This window comes from Mustela nivalis (genome assembly GCF_964662115.1).
Source record: "Mustela nivalis genome assembly, chromosome: 11".
Classification (NCBI taxonomy): Eukaryota; Metazoa; Chordata; class Mammalia; order Carnivora; family Mustelidae; genus Mustela; species Mustela nivalis.
Window position 1 is genome coordinate 85,919,761 of NC_139030.1, and position 16,240 is coordinate 85,936,000.

The 16,240-nt window shown below is 45.8% G+C and overlaps 1 protein-coding gene across 2 annotated transcripts in view; it reads right to left on the reverse strand.

Moving 5' to 3' along the window:
* The window catches only part of CYP27A1 (cytochrome P450 family 27 subfamily A member 1), a 35,020-nt gene extending 28,339 nt beyond the window's left edge, over positions 1-6,681 (reverse strand). The window contains exons 1-2 of one of the 2 annotated variants that reach the window (XM_082691493.1): positions 6,481-6,681; positions 5,856-6,293 (exon numbers count right to left, since the gene is read on the reverse strand). In XM_082691493.1, the coding sequence (XP_082547619.1) occupies positions 5,856-6,119 (264 nt within the window). In that variant the 5' untranslated portion in view covers positions 6,120-6,293; positions 6,481-6,681. Of the gene's footprint in view, positions 1-5,855; positions 6,294-6,459 lie in introns of both variants that reach the window. The other variant, XM_082691492.1, reaches the window with a different exon arrangement.
* Between the last annotated feature and the right edge of the window lie 9,559 nt (positions 6,682-16,240).

Genomic DNA, 16,240 nt, shown 5'->3' on the forward strand with positions numbered 1-16,240 from the left:
CTGAACTTGAAAAGCTGAGACCTGAAGGGTCAGGCTTACTCGTTCTGCCCACCGCCCTCGCTGTCTCGTCTTCACCCCAGCTCAAGTCGCCCAAGCCAGACCACAGAGCGGACGAGAGTCTCACCAAGTTTGCCACCAGAGGGAGCCACTGCTCAGTATCCGTCACAGGCCTCTGGCTGCTACATGAAATTTATTGGTTTTTATATATTTTTTAATATTTTTTCTCTTTTTAGAGAGAGCAGGGAGGGACAGAGGGAGAGAAAGAATCTCAAGCAGGCTCCACGCCCAGCACGGAGCCCAACGCGGGACTCCGTCTCACCACCCTGTGATCATGACATCAGCTGAAGTCAGGAATTGGACACTTGACTGACTGAGCCACCCAGGTGCCCCTGAAATTTGTTTTTTATTAAACATTACTGAGAACCTTCCCTCTACCTGGGACTGTGTCTGGCACTGGGGGATACAGAGGTGGGAAGGACACAAGCCCAGCCCTCAGAACTTATCAGCCTCTAAGCCATAAACAGGCGATGGTATAAAACATGGGCACCTGAGTATGTCAAACAAATACTAACAGACTTACAGGGAGAAATAGCAGCGATACAATAATAGTAGGGGAATTTGATATCCCCCGGACAGATCATCGAGACAGAAAATCAATAAGGAAACACTGGCCTCAAATGACACAGCAGACCAGAGGGACTTAGCAGACTCACACTGAACATTCCAGAACATTCCATCCAAACATGACAGAAGATGCATTCTTCTCCAAGCACACATGGAACATTCTCCAGGAGAGATCACATGACAGGCCACAACACAAGTCTTAACAAATTTAAGAAGATTAAAATCTTATCAAGCATCTTTTGTCCTGACAAGGTATGAAACTAGAAACTGATTACAAAAAAAAAAAAAAAAACCCCAAACTGGAAAATTCATAAAAATGTGGCGATTAAACAACAGACTACTGAATAACCGAGAAGAAACCTAGAAGCAAAAAATCAGAAAATACCTAAAGACATATGAAAATGGAAATAGAGCATCCTAAACCCTCAAAGAGTAAGGGGGCACCTGGGAAAGGGAGGCCAGGGCCTCAAATGTCCCTGTGAAAAGTTAAAAGCTGATTCCCAGGCCCTGTGGAGATTCCTGAGCTGGGGAATCAAACATGCTTTTAGGGACACAGACACAGCCATGGTGCTTACGTAAATTACAGGGGCAGAGTGGGCAGCACGGGAGACTGAGCAGGAGGGGGCGCCCAGGCCCCATTCCTTCCCACAGTCTTTAGGAGGTTGCTCCTGCTGCTGACCTGGCACTGGGGCTGCGGAGCTGGACATGACACCCTCTGCATTGCGCAGAATGATGCCTGTTAGGTTCAGAAGGTCCCGGATCATCTGGCCTTTGATGCTCATGTCCAGTGGAGAACGGGAATGCAGGCTTAAGGAAAGGATGGAAAGAGCTGGTAAAAGCCAGAATTTATGGATACAGCAAAAGCAATCCTAAGAGAGAAGTTCACAGTGATAGATGCCACATCAAGAAACAAGAACGAGGGGCGCCTGAGTGGCTCAGTGGGTTAAGCCTCTGCTTTTGGCTCGGGTCATGATCCCAGAGTCCTGGGATTGAGCCCCGCATCGGGCTCTCTGCTCAACGGGGAGCCTGCTCCCTCCCCCACCTGCTGTTCTACCTACTTGTAATCTCTCTCTTTGTCAAATAAAAAAATTTTTTTTTTAATTTAAAAAAAAAAAAAGATACAAGAACAATCTCATGGGTGTCTAGGTGGCTCAGCTGCTTGAGCGACTCCCTTTGGCTCAGGTTACAATCCTGGAGTCCTGGGATCGAGTCCTACATGGGGCTCCCTGCTCAGTGGGAAGTCTGCTGACCCTCTGACCTTCCCCTTCTCATGCTCTCTCTCTTATTCTCAAATAAATAAAATCTTTAAAAAAAAAAACAAGAAAAGAAAGAAATAAGAAAGATCTCAAATAAACAACCTAACTTTACACTTTAAAGAACTAGAAAAAGAACCGCAACTAATCTCAAAGTTAGTTTCTGGAAGAAAACAACAAAGATCAGGATGAAAAGAAATAAAATAAAGACTAAAAAGACAATAGAAAATATCATCAGCCTCACAAATGAGCAGAAGATCCAAGTAAACATATTCCCCAAGAAGACATCCAGATGGCCAACAGGGACAGGAAAAGACTCTCAACATCACTCATCATCAGGGAAATGCAAATCAGAACCACAATGAGATAGCATCTCACACCTGTTAGAATGAACCTCAAAAGGGGGCACTTGGAGGACTCAGTTGGTTAAGCATCTGCCTTCGGCTCAGGTCACAATCCCAGGGTCCTGGGATCGAGCCCCACGTTGGGCTCCCTGCTCCGTGGGGAGTTTGCTTCTCCCTCCCCCTCTGCATTTCCTCCCTCCTCCCTGCTCAAACTCTCACTCACTCTCTCTTAAATAGATAAATAAAATCTTTATAAAAATTATTAAAAAAAAAAAAAGAAGCATGAACCTCCAAAGGACGAAAGATTATAAGGGTTGGTGAGGATGTGGAGAAAAGAGAACCCTCGTGTCCTCTCAGTGAGGATAGCTACTGGTACAGTCCCTAGGGAGGTTCTTCAAAAAATCAAAAATAGAACTGCCCTGTAATCCAGCAATTCCACTCTGGGTATTTATCTAAAGAAAAAAAAATACTAACCAAAAAGATGTAGGCACCCGTTCTCATGGCTGCATTATTTACAAGAGCCAAGACCTGAAAGCAATCTAAGTGTCCATTAAGGGATGAACTGGTAGAGAAGTTACGGTATATATACAATGAAGTATTATTTGGCCACACAAGAGAAGATCATCTCAACATTTATGACAAATGGATGGACTTTGAGGGCATCGTGCTAAGTGAAATAAGTCAGAGAAAGACAAATATTGGCTGATCTCTCTTCCATGCGGGATCTAAAAACAAAGCAAACAAAACCAAATTCATAGATACACAGAACAGACTGGTGGCTGCCAGAAGCCACAGGTGGGAGGGGGCGGAATGGGTGAAGGGGATCAAAAGATACAAATTTCCAGATACAAAATAAATACAACATAAATTACATCCTGGGGATGTAATGCTCAGCCTGGTGACTATAATTATTAATACTTATGACACATTTGAACGTTTCTAAGAGAGTAGATCTTAGAGTTCGCACCATAAGAAGAAAAATGTGTAACTGTTAAAAAGAAAAGAGAGAGAGAGAGAGAAACATGCATATGAAATGACAATTATGTGCACAGGGCACTGTGGGGCACACGAAGGGTCCCCAGCCAAGACAGTCGCCAATTAGAGCAATGGAATATGTAACCGGTCTCATCATTCTCTCAGCTGACATCTTTGAAAGAAATTAATTTAAATCTACATATAAATTTAATGTACATTCACATTTCATTTTTCCAGTACTTGGTATTATTTTAGTTAGCTAGAGAACGGAACTGCATTTATGGGCTAGCACGATTTTCACACGTTCCAATCCCCACTCTATCCCTTAAGCCCTACAATGCTTCCCTGAGCTGATTTTATGATTTTTGCATGTGATACACGGTTTTTGACAACTGAGGGTACAGGGGGTATTATGGTCAGCTGCCCTGCCCTTAGAGCAACTCTACTCGTATGCCTTGTGCAGTACTCACCTGGTTTAGGTGGGAGGGACCCCAATCCCAGCTTTAGGGGTGAGCCTGTACGTGTCTAAGCTAATTAGAGTATGTCTCTGGCCACTGTGATGGGTTCAGAGACGGGTAGGTAGCCCAGGTCAGTCATCTAACTTCTGCAAGACAGCAGAGCCAAGGCACATGCCAAAAAACAAAAACTATAGCTTTGATCATCTCATGAATGTCCAGAGCACACTACATAGCTAAGGGAACCAACTATTACACTTTTTGGTTATAGGAGCCAATAAGCCTACCTGAAGCCAGTGGGAGTGGCAACCAAATAAATTTGAACTGATACAGTGTGTGTCCCTGAAATGTATCCTCCTTCTCAGTAGGGGTACTAACTGGGTTTCATAGATGTGCAACCCTCCACTCTTCATGAATTCACACCAGCCGCAGGTTGAGAAGGGCTAATGTATTTTTCATCGATGCCCTGGGAAGGTTCATGTGACTCCAGATCTCTGGGATCTAGGGGCTGGAGGCCAGGGGGCTCTCCTGGATCCTAGCCCTGGCCGCCCCTTTAAAAGTCTACACATGCCTGGGGCCCTTGGGTGGCACAGTCGGTTAAGCAGATGATTCTTGATTTCAGTTGATGTCATGATCTCAGGGCTCCACGCTCGGAGTGGAGTCTGCTTGAGATTCTCTCTCTCCCTCTCCCTCTGCCTCTCCCTTGACTCTCGCGCTCTCTCTCTCTCTCCCTCAAATAAATAAATAAATTTTAAATAAAGTAAAATAAGATAAAATAAAAGGCTACACATTCCCGGGTTTCTCCTGCTTCCTCCTACACCTGTTCGGATGGTCTAGAATTTCTTTGGTAGTTACTGCTCCAGAGAAAATCCTAAGCAAAACCTTGCAGTAAACTCTCCCTAAGAAGTGGTGAGAAATCCTTCGTCCCCACCCCCTGGGGCATTCACTGGGCCTCTCACATTTCCAGAGGTTAAATCACATAGGAAAAGTTTACAGGATTCTGGTTTCTTGGCTTACTTGGTTTCTTGACGCTGAGCCTGGAAGGAATGCTTTTTTAACCATCTCTGAGTACCTCGGGAGCTGCCCACCCAGTTTCAGGAGCAGGAGCTAACAGGGAAGACCCCAGGAGAGGACAGCAGCCCGGTGGGAGCAGAAGCTCTGAAATTAGTCCGGTTAGTGCTTCAACACCCCAGAATCACTTCATCCTCAATTCTGGTCCAGCTTTGTCCGGAGGGCGGCTCAGACAGGCCACTCCCCAGCCTTCGTTCCCTGAGGCCCTCTCCACCTCTCCCGTCTAGTCTAGTCCGTCTAGTCCGTCCTACTGCACTCAAGTTCCCTTTGTGAAATTAGCAGTTTATTGACTCGTTCAGACCCTTGTCCTCCTTCTCCCGCAAGGGGGCCTATAAACCATGAAGACACTGGCCACCGACCAGTGAATCCCAGCCCTTTGAAAAAATGCCTGGGGCAGAGTTGGTACGTCAGTACTTTGTAATAGTCATTGGGAAGACAGATCCCAGCTGAATCTCTTCAGTTCATCTCCTAAAACCTCTCCACCTTAACCCACATTGGGTTTTCCAGTCTCTGTCCATTCGCAGTGGGATATCCATCCATCCCTGCCTCAGTGTTCCCCTGAATAAACTCTTCTCCTTACTGGACATTGATTCCTTAATAATAACAACGGCAACAAAATGCATCTTTTCCTGAACGTCTATGATTTTGCTTTCAATCCCCCAGAAGTGACATTTTTCTCCCTATGGGAAAACTTATCTTGCAAATTGCTAGATGTCCATAACCCTCCCCAAAGCCATTTCCTTTGGAAGAAGTCTGTGGTAGTCAACACCACCCCAGAATTAAATAGTGGTTCTACCACATCTGACAGGGTAGACACTGGGACCTGCCATTCCGTTACCAAGACAGTTTCGGCCTCTCTCAACCTCCGTGCATTTTGAACTTGGCTTCCCAAGTGACCTCCTCCCTGGTGCCTACCGCTCTGCACCTACTCATTTCAGCTCACAGAGTTCTGTCTACCCTTTACACATGATCCCTACCGACGTCCAGCCTAGGACCATAGCTCCAGTCGGTCCTGAGCTAAATTTTCGCGTCCTTCACTTTTTTGTCCAACATCTCCCCATCTCCTGCTCTTCCGTCCTGGTGCTCACTCCCCCCACTTCCCCCTTCCCCGGTCGCGAGGCCAGTTCTGGTACCTGGAGCTTGTGTAACCGCAGAACGTAGCCTTGCACTAACAGCTGGAAGAGGAAGCGCAGCGGTCCGGGCCCAGGAAGCTCCTCCAGGGTCCGCAGCCTCTGGTCGCCAGGCCCGTTTCCAGGAGTCTCGGCGGTAACCGGGACCGCGGCGGGGATGGCGGCCTTGGCTCTGGCCCCGTGTGGGCAGAGGCCTGGGAGGGCCACCCGCGGCCCCAGCAGCGTCCGCCGCAGTCTCGCGCCCCGCAGAGCAGCCACGAGATCCATTGCCCGCGCCGCTGAGCCTTTGGACCGCGAGTGAAGAGTGCCTGGAGCCCGCTCAGAGATCTACCCGGAGGGGCGGGTTCAAGGGCGCCAGAGGCCGGGAGTGGGCCGGGCGAAAGCCGGCCAGGCCCCTTACTGCTCACTTTCCCTTGCGGTCGTCGGTCTCTCCAACGTAACCTAACGAAGAACACACATAGGCCGCCTTCTCCAGCGGTAGGACTGCGGCCCAGGGGAGGCGCCGGCCAACGCCACTGCAGAGGATGCGCCCCGGGATTAACCCAGACCGCCCCCCCCCCCGCCGCCCCGAGCGCCGACGGCGCCCGCCGCTGCTCCGACTCCCCACCTTGCATTTCCGCGCACTCGCAGCGAGAACGTCAAGTTCTTTGGTCTGTACTTTGACTCGCAGTCCAGCAAAGTTCTGGAAGTCCGGGGCCCTTCCAAGGCCAGGAAGCGCCAGCCAGCGAGCCCGGCCCTTGCCTGACCTACAGGTTCGCCACCGCACAGCGCCCTCGCCCCGGTGCTCCTCACTTCCCAGAGAGCAGGAACCGGCTGCTGGGATTTAACTGGCCGCTGGCTTTTCCTAATGCGCACCCACCCTACCCCCCCCCCCCCCAACCCCGTCCCAAGCCCCGGGAGTTGATCCAGGAGTCTGAGCTCCCAGCAAGGAGAGAAAAGAAAAGAAAAAAAGGAAACAAAGCAGAGCACAGCAAGAAAAACAGCCCCTTGTCCAAGGTCATCTGATTCCTGGCCGGTGAAAGACAAGCAAACAAATTTAAGTATTAGGTGTCCGTTAGTGCAATTCTATTCCCTCCACATTCCTAAATCAGCTAAGGCAGAGTTTTTCCAGCTGTAGGTTGAGCCCGGATTTAGGGACTGTGACCAGAATTATTTTTTAATAAGATGGAAAAGAGTAAAATGGTCCAGAAAACACTGCCAAGAAGAAAGAGTAGCGTTTCATGAATCTTTTGTCTCCTATATATTCAAAGTATATTAAAAAGTTATTTCTATTTCAGAAAGGTAAAAGCAGGATGGTGTGGAGGCTGAGAAAAATTAAGGCCATCCCACCTCAGGTTTAGCCTTAGCATAAGTACAGCCATCTCAGACCCCTGTGCCCAAGGGCTGAACTTTCCCCTACTTTACTTTAGTTTCAGGAAGCCCACCCTACTTTAGTTCTAAAGACCCCCACCCTGCTTTAGTAGCAGGAACCCACAAATACCCCTGCCTTAACTAAGCTCTGGTCCGAGTCCCTACTCTGCTGCATCGGGTATACTTGGGCCCAAGCTTAAGCCTGTCGAATAAACCCTCGTGTGATTGCATTGGTGTTGGCTCCTGGGTGGTCTCTCCGATGCAAAAACTTGGGTACTACATTTGGAGGTTCCACCCAGATCTGAGAGACCCCAGGACTCCGACCCAGAGGGTCCTGCCCCGGCTGGTGAGTGCAATCATTTTTGTTTTTAATCTATTTGCACGCAAACTTTTAGGGAGCTCCAATCTGCATTTTTACCTGTAGGAATTCCAATCTGGAGGCTCGGCTGCTGTCGTGGTTGGGCCGAGTCTAAGTATCTGAGTATCTGAGTATCTGAAGTCGACATTGGCTCAAGCGGACCCGTGGCGGGTCGTCGACCCGGGGGACTTGTGGAGACGTCCCTTTCTCCAGCCTGGAGGATGAGGTCCTCATCTGTGAAGAGAGCCCGCTGCCATTACAGCTGGATTCTCCCTTAACTTCCTTCCAGTTTTGTCTTCGCGGTCGCGCCGGATCGTTTGTCTTTGTGAGTGTGTTCTTGTTCATTGTCGTAAGTGTATTTGTCTTGTTGTGGACTGAGGACGTGATGGGAGAGACGCAGACAACTCCTCTGACTCTGATGATTGACCACTTCTCGGATGTTAGGGATAGAGCTCATAACCTGAGCACGGACATATGAAAGGGAAAGTTTCAGACTTTCCGCATGTCTGAATGGCCATCCTTTAATGCTGGATGGCCCCGGGAGGGCCGCTGGATCTGCGGTTGTCTTTGTCCTGTCTTTTTGTTGTCTGTTGCGTTGTTGTTGTGTTTGGAGAAATGAGGCAAGCAGAGAGTAAGGACACTGACTTTCGCCTCTCCGTTCCTCCTAATAGATGTGGGGCTTCTCCTTCACTCATTTCATGTGTTAATGGCTATAACTGGAGCCAACTGGGGTTAGTCTAACTCAAGACAGAGACTTTAAGGAATATGCCCAAGCAGCTGCTGAAACTACCTTTGTTTTGGGGACATTCCTTGCCCTCTCTGGCCGGACGGGGACTGCCTAGCCACCCCCCCCCCCAACCTTGCTGGTGGAAAGCATGGCGTCTCCTCCTCTCTTGGAGCTGATGAGTTCTAGAACTGGGAACCGTTTCTCTGCACTCTGGTGGTACTTTGTTCTGTTCTTCACTGTCAAGGAGCAAGAAGAGCACCCCCTGGACCTAACACTCCCCAATCCAGATCTTCCCACTCGTGTCTCAGATAAAAATTCAAAGTGGAGTGGGCCCAGGTGGAACGTAAATCAGTATGTGAACTAAGTTAAGTTTGTTGGTTTAATTAAGATATACACATCTTTTAAGTTACTAGCAGTAAATGTGAAACTTCAAACTTTATTTACTAAAGGTCAAATAAGCTCGTGTTATTTGTTAAAATCTGTTAGCAAAGAAATGACCAAACTGATGGTTAATTGTCTGTCTCAAAGTTTTAATGGGTAATTGCTGAGATCGCTTTCAAAGTCTTTGGTAACCTGAAAGTTTAAAGTTTTGCTTGGATAACAAATGGAATTAAATTTGTTGGACATTACGTCTTTTCCAAAGAGGATAAAATGCTAAGTCACTGATTACTGAACATAGGTTTGTGCTTTTGACTTCTTACAGCAAAGAAAATAATACTTGGGGCGCCTGGGTGGCTCAGTGGGTTAAGCCGCTGCCTTCGGCTCAGGTCATGATCTCAGGGTCCTGGGATCGAGTCCCGCATCGGGCTCTCTGCTCAGCAGGGAGCCTGCTTCCCCCTCTCTCTCTCTACCTGCCTCTCCATCTACTTGTGATCTCTCTCTGTCAAATAAATAAATAAAATCTTAAAAAAAAAAAGAAAATAATACTTAAATCTGTTAGTAAACATGCTTTGTGCTTAACTGATTCATAAATTGACATCTAAAGAATTCTGTTATAACCATTCACAACAGATTAATAATTAACTAGAGGTTTTTAAGGTGTTTCTAAAAGTACAAAATGCTAAGTGTAACTAAGACTGATGGAAATAGGGGCACCTGGGTGGCTCAGTGGGTTAAGCCTCTGCCTTCAGCTTGGGTCATGATCTCAGGGTCCTGGGATCGAGTCCCACCCACATCGGGCTCTCTGCTCAGCGGGGAGCCTGCTTCTCCCCCTCTCTCTCTTCCTGCCTCTCTGCCTACTTGTGATCTCTCTGTGTCAAATAAATAAATAAAATGTTAAAAAAAAAAAAAAGAAGACTCATGGAGGGACGCCTGGGTGGCTCAGTTGGTTGGATGACTGCCTTCGGCTCAGGTCATGATCCCGGAGTCCCTCAATCAAGTCCCGCATCGGGCTCCCAGCTCCATGGGGAGTCTGCTTCACTCTCTGACCTTCTCCTCGCTCATGCTCTCTCTCACTGTCTCTCTCTTTATTTATTTATTTAATAAATAAATAAAATTTTTAAAAGAAAAAAAAAAGACTGATGGAAATAAAGGAAGCAACGCTGTATGTAGCAAAGTAGGCGATATGTAAGAAAGATTTAAGGAGTGGGAGTACCTTCTGTTGAAAGTAAAAGAAGGTAATTTTGTCCTAAATGAGATGGTTGTTTGGAAGGAAATGACTTGGGACAAAACCTGAATGCAAAGGAAAGTTGTAGAAGGTTTGTGAAGGGAAATCTTTGAAATGAAATTTAGGATGGTCAGGATGGACTAAGATTGAAATGAATGGGTTTTAAAGGTACATTGGTATAAAACTGAAATTCTCCGCTTAAAAGGACAAAGTTGGGGCACCTGGGTGGCCCAGTGGGTTAAAGCCTCTGCCTTCGACTCGGGTCATGATCTCAGGGTCCTGAGATCGAGCCCCGCATCAGGCTCTCTGCTCAGCAGGGAGCCTGCTTTCTCCTCTCTGCCTCCCTCTCTGCCCACTTGTGATCTCTGTCTGTCAAATAAATAAATAAAATCTTTAAAAAAAAATAAAAGGACAAAGTTTTCTTAAATTAATTGATCTGCTGTTAAGAAAATGTAAATGGTTTTCTCTTTGCCTGCCCAAAATTGTAAATGAGATCTCTTTGACTCGTAAGGCTTTTCCTTGATATGCTAAATTACTCAGGGAGAATTGCTAAACCAATGATAAACCTTGGGTTACATTTGGGTAAATGCTGTAACTACTCTAGATGTTCTATACATTTCCTAAAATTTTAATGTTTTGATAAAGGTCATCACTTGATATTTAACCATATCTACTCTGAGTTTTTGTCATTTGTAATTGTTTTAATTCTCTTGAAAGATGACCTCACCTTAAAGGAAATTCATATGGGAAGATTTTCAGGACAAATACAGGTCTTTGATATGTTAAAATCCTGGAACTGAAATGGATAAGAATTTACAGAAGTAAAAGCTGCCTTCAGACTAAACCAGAATTAGTAACATGGGAACTGGAAGATTGTAATGTTGTGTCTCTTAATGTTTTGTCTTATTTTAAACATGACTGGTTCTGTAATGTTTGTTCCTCCAGACTAGGGGAACTTTTTCTTTAGTTATCTGTAACTTACAGAGATTTAAAAGTATTAATTTGTAAACGAATCAAGGTATTCAATTTTTCTCTCTATCTCTGAAACCAAAAGATCTCAGCAAGTATTCATTCTTCCATGGCAATCAATCATTTACATGAGTTCAATAAGAATCTTTTCTCCTTGTAACAGGACACCATTGGAAACACTGGTTATTTTACCAAGGCTTTGACTGGAATGTCATATTTGAAAAGGCTTAGGTATGACCAGACAGCTTAAAGGAACTAAGGTTGATTTTATACATGGAGCTATAAAGCCCTTTGGAACTGTTGGCCTGATACCTTGCTAACAGAGTTCCCAGCAGTCTCCCCAGGTGAGTAAAGAATATCAGTTCCTGGTAGAGGCAGGACCTCAGGAAGAGGAATTCACCCAAATCAACAGGCATGTCTGATGGCAACTACATGGCTTGGCTTCTGGCCTGGAGAGGCTACTAAAAGTTCAACCTAGAGATTCCTTATAAGAAGTTCCAGCAGAGCAGATTCTAAAAGATCTATATGATCACACTTACTGTTCTTGCTGAGCTTGTGTAAATAATTAGGCCAAGTTTGTTAAAACTGGACTTGTTTTTCAAATAAATTAGTCTTGATTTGACTATCTCTGGAAATGAGGGTTATTCTAGAGAGAAAAATTGTTTTAATAACACACCTTAATGGATGTTAAATTCTAGATTTAATTGTTTTTAAAATGCTTGTTTACCTAAACTAGACAACTTGAGGTAAACTTCAGAGAAGTTGCCGGATAACTCGTTTAGATGATCTTGCCTTTGCCAGTCAGTCAGCCCCACATATATGGAGCATTTTGGAAATTACAAACAGCCTTACTGAGTGTCCCAGCATTGGCCATCCCAGATGTTACCGAGCCCTCCCACTTGTATGTGGGTAAAGAGGCAGAGGTGGCCAAAGGAGTTGTGACTCAGACTCTGGGGCCTCGGCAAAGGCCAATAGCCTATCTTAACAAGAAACTAGATCCAGTAGCAGCTGGGTTCCCCCTTGCCTCCACATAATTGCTGCCATGGCCCTTCTGGACAAGGATATAAGTAAATTGACTTTGGGTCAAAATCTCATTTTGACCACACCCCCCACACAATCAAGGCCCTTCTCCAGACTCTACCCAGACCAGTGGATGACAAACACCTGAGTGACAGGGTATCAGGCCCTCCTCCTCAATGAACCAAAAGTGATTTTCTGGCCCCCGGCGTAAATCCAGCCACGTTGCTGCCAGAGGAGCTGACTGACCACCCACATGACTGCGGAGAGGTCCTAACCCAGGTCACAGGAATAAGGCCGGATCTCAGAGACACTCCCCTCCCGGATGCGGAGATGACTCTGTTCACAGACGGGAGTAGCTACATGGTCGATGGAAAGAGGTGTGTGGGGGCTGTGGTGGTTTCTCCTGAGCAGGAACTCTGGACGACAGCCCTGCCACACGGAACCTCGGCGGGAAAAGTGGAGCTGATTGCACTCACCAAGGCACTTCAGATGGCCAAGGGTAAGATCGCCAACATCTATACGGACCGTAGGCTGGGTAGAGGCTTTTTTTCTGCAAAACATGAGATGGCAGGAGTGGTAGCCAAAAAACTACTAGAGGTTTGGGTTACTTCTCGCAATTGGATCAAACAACAGCCCTGCATTTGTGAGTTCAGTCTCGCAGGCATTGGCCAAGCCGTGGACACTAGTTGGGGGCTACATTGTGCCTACCGGGCCCAGAGCTCTGGGCAAGGAGACAGACCTTGGCAAAGCTAATTCTGGAGACTGGTGGTGGATGGGTGGACCTACTTCCTTTTGCCCTCCTCAGGGCGCCATGTACACCCTGTTTAAACAAGGTGACCCCATTTGAAATAATGTTCAAAAGAGCTCACGCAGGGATCCGGACTGCCCACACTGAGACAGAGATGGAGCTAGAACCACATCCTTACCAACCCAGGGGCTTGGTTTGGATGCTCTGCCCCCAAGTGGAAAACTTGGATCCTCACTGGAAGGGACCCTACATCGTGATCCTGACCACTCCCACTGCTCTCAAGGTCAATGGGATTACTCCCTGGGTCCACTACACCCATGTCCAACCAGCTGACCCACACGCCATTCCCAAGGACTTCATCCCAGAATGGAAAAGTCAGCCCGACAAGGACAATACCCTAAAGCTAAGACTGCACCACTTTCACGTATGCCACTAATGTTGCTTACTTTTGTCAAAGACAGAGTCAGTACAGTTAAGCTCATGGTACTCAGACGGCAATACCAGCCACCACACCTTGTTCCTGAGACCAGCCTGGACCCCTGATTGGGTCCTTCCTTAGGTTCCTCTGAGAGGGGGAAATGTGGAGGCTGAGAAAAACTAAGGCCATCCCACCTCAGGTTTAGCCTTAGCATAAGTACAGTCATCTCAAACCCCTGTGCCCAAGGGCTGAACTTTCCCCTACTTTACTTTAGTTTCAGGAAGCCCCACCCTACTTTAGTTCTAAAGACCCCCACCCTACTTTAGTTCCAGAGACCCCCACCCTGCTTTGGTTCCAGAAACCCCCACCCTGCTTTAGTAACAGGAACCCATAAATACCCCTGCCTTAACTAAGCTTGAGGTCCAAGTCCCTACTCTGCTGTGTCGGGTATACTTGGGCCCAAGCTTAAGCTTGTCAAATAAACCCTCATGTGATTGCATTGGTGTTGGCTCCTTGGTGGTTTCTTGGACCCAAAAACTCGGGTACAACAGATGGTAAATCTTGTTCTAAGAACATTGGAAGAATTGGTTAATTATAAGGAGCCAGAGGGAGACACGGGGTATTGGGTTCAAAGGGGCAACAATGAGAGGGTCGGTTAACGAGGCTAGGTGTGAATTTATGTTTTTATTTATGCCATTTGGGGCTATGGGGTTTCTTTTTAAAGATTTTATTTATTTGACAGAGTCACAAGTAGGCAGAAACACGCAGAGAGAGAGGAAGGGAAGCAGGCTCCCTGCCAAACAGAGAGCCCAATGTGGGGCTTGATCCCAGGACCCTGAGGTCATGACCTGAGCCAAAAGTAGAGGCTTTAACCCACTGAGCCATTCAGGCGCCCCGGCCATGGGGTTTCTTAAATCTGTGACTGGAAATCTTTCATCAGTTTGGGAGTTCTTCAGACATACCTGTTCAAATATTTCTTCTATGCCATTCTTCTTTCTCCACCCTCCTTCTTCAGATTATACATGTGTTAGACCTTCCAAGAGATCCTTCCTGTCTCTTACCCTCTCTTCTGCATTTTTAAAAATCCTCTTGTCTTTTCTAGCTAGTTAATTCTACATTCAGTTGTGTCTAACTCTATTAAATCTGTCCACTGAATTCTTAATTTTAGCAACTGTATTTTTCAGTTTTTAATTTTGATTAGATTTTTTTCAGATCTATGTCCTTTTTATATTTCTTATTTTATGTCAGAATTCTTAGTTTCATCTTTAATTATCCCCTTACATTTTGTAAACATAGTTGTTTTAAGAATTATAGCTATAACTCCAATATCTGGGTTGTACATGAAATGATTTCTATTGTCTATTATTTCTAGTGGGTTTTGGCTGTATTGCTGGGGTTTTTTTTCCCCCAGGGCTGGTTGCTTTTGATTGTGTGCCAGAAAAACTCATTCTTTAAGCTTCTGCTGGAGCTCATCTGTAGGATGATTTCATTTGCCTCAGGCAAAATTTACTTTTGTTTCTGATAGTTGCCTGAAGGCACAAGCAATCTAGAATCAGCCTAATTCAATTTCCAGAGTGGGAGTCTTTTTTTTTTTTTTTAAGATTTTATTTATTTATCAGAGAGAGAAGGGGGGAGAGAGCAAGCACAGGCAGGCAGAATGGTAGGCAGAGGCAGAGGGAGAAGCAGGCTCCCCGCTGAGCAAGGAGCCTGATGTGGGACTCGATCCCAGGACGCTGGGATCATGACCTGAGCTGAAGGCAGCTGCTTAACCAACTGAGCCACCCAGGTGTCCCAGAGTAGGACTCTTTGAAGTCAAGCTGCAATCCTTTAGAAAGCAAGTCTAGGTGCAGCTGGGTGGCTCAGTGGGTTAAAGCCTCTGCCTTCAGCTCAGGTCATGGTCTTGGGGTCCTGGAATTGAGCCCCCACATCAGGCTCCCTGCTCACTGGGGAGCCTGTTTCCCTTCCTTTCTCTCTGCCTACTTGTAATCTCTCTGTCTCCATCAAAAAATAAAAAATAATTAAAGAAAAAAAGAAAGAAAGAAAGCAAGTCTAGTCCAGTTCTTAAGCCTTTGGCATCCCAACCCAGAGTTGGGTTAAGAGATGACGGATGCCAGCATTTCTTCACTCAGCCCTGTGAGGCTAAACCACTCAGCTTCCTCTAGCAAAACCAGGAGGGCACCTGGGTGGCTCAGGTGGTTAAGAGTCTGCCTTAGGCTCAGGTTATGTTGCCAGGGTGCTGGGATTGAGTCCCGCATCAGGCTCCCTGCTCAGTGGAGAGCCTGCTCCTCCGCCCCCCACCCTCATGATTTCTCTCTCTCTCTCACACATTCTAAGTAAAAAAAAATCTTTAAAAGAAAAACAAACCAAAAACCCCACAAAAGTTAAAAAAAAAAAAAAAAAAGAAGAAGAACAAGAACAAGAAAAGAAAATGGGAAATACCATTAATAGGAATGCAGTACCTAATGCCTAACTTGCCTCTGGGTCTTCTGGTTCTATTGTCTATTACCTTGTGTGTTTATGGATGCTTATGCTTCAAGTAGATGCGTGATGTATTTGTAGTCATACAGCTTTTCTGGCTTTCCTTAGAAGGAAAGTCCAGTATTAACAGAAGTAGAGGGAGCCTGGGTGGCTCAGTGGGTTAAGCCTCTGTCTTCGGCTCAGGTCATGACCTCAGGGTTCTGGGATCCAGCCCCACATCAGGCTCTCTGCTCAGCGGGGAGCCTGCTTCCTCCTCTCTCTGCCTGCCTCTCTGCCTACTTGTGATCTGTCTGTCAAATAAATAAATAAAATCTTATAAAAATAAACAAATAAAATCTTAAAAATAAGTAGAAATCTGATGTATACTTTTATCTTTATTCTTTCCCCTTGAATTAATTTTCTTGATATTTTGTATTTTTTAAAACCTTTTAAAAACTGACTACTTAGTAAAATTTTCTGATTTTCCGATAAATACTTTTAATGCTGTACATTTTTACGTTACTGTGTAGGCCATTCCATTAAGATTCAGTACACATTCTCTCTTATTGTCATTCATGTTTGTAATTTCCATTTAGATTCTCTTTTTATTTGAAGAGTCCTACAGAAAGGTGATTTTATTTTCTTATAAATAGTTGCAGTTCTGTTTTCTGTTTTGAAAGTTCCCATTCTTTTATTATTGATTTATAGCTATTACATTGTGGTCAGAGTGTATAT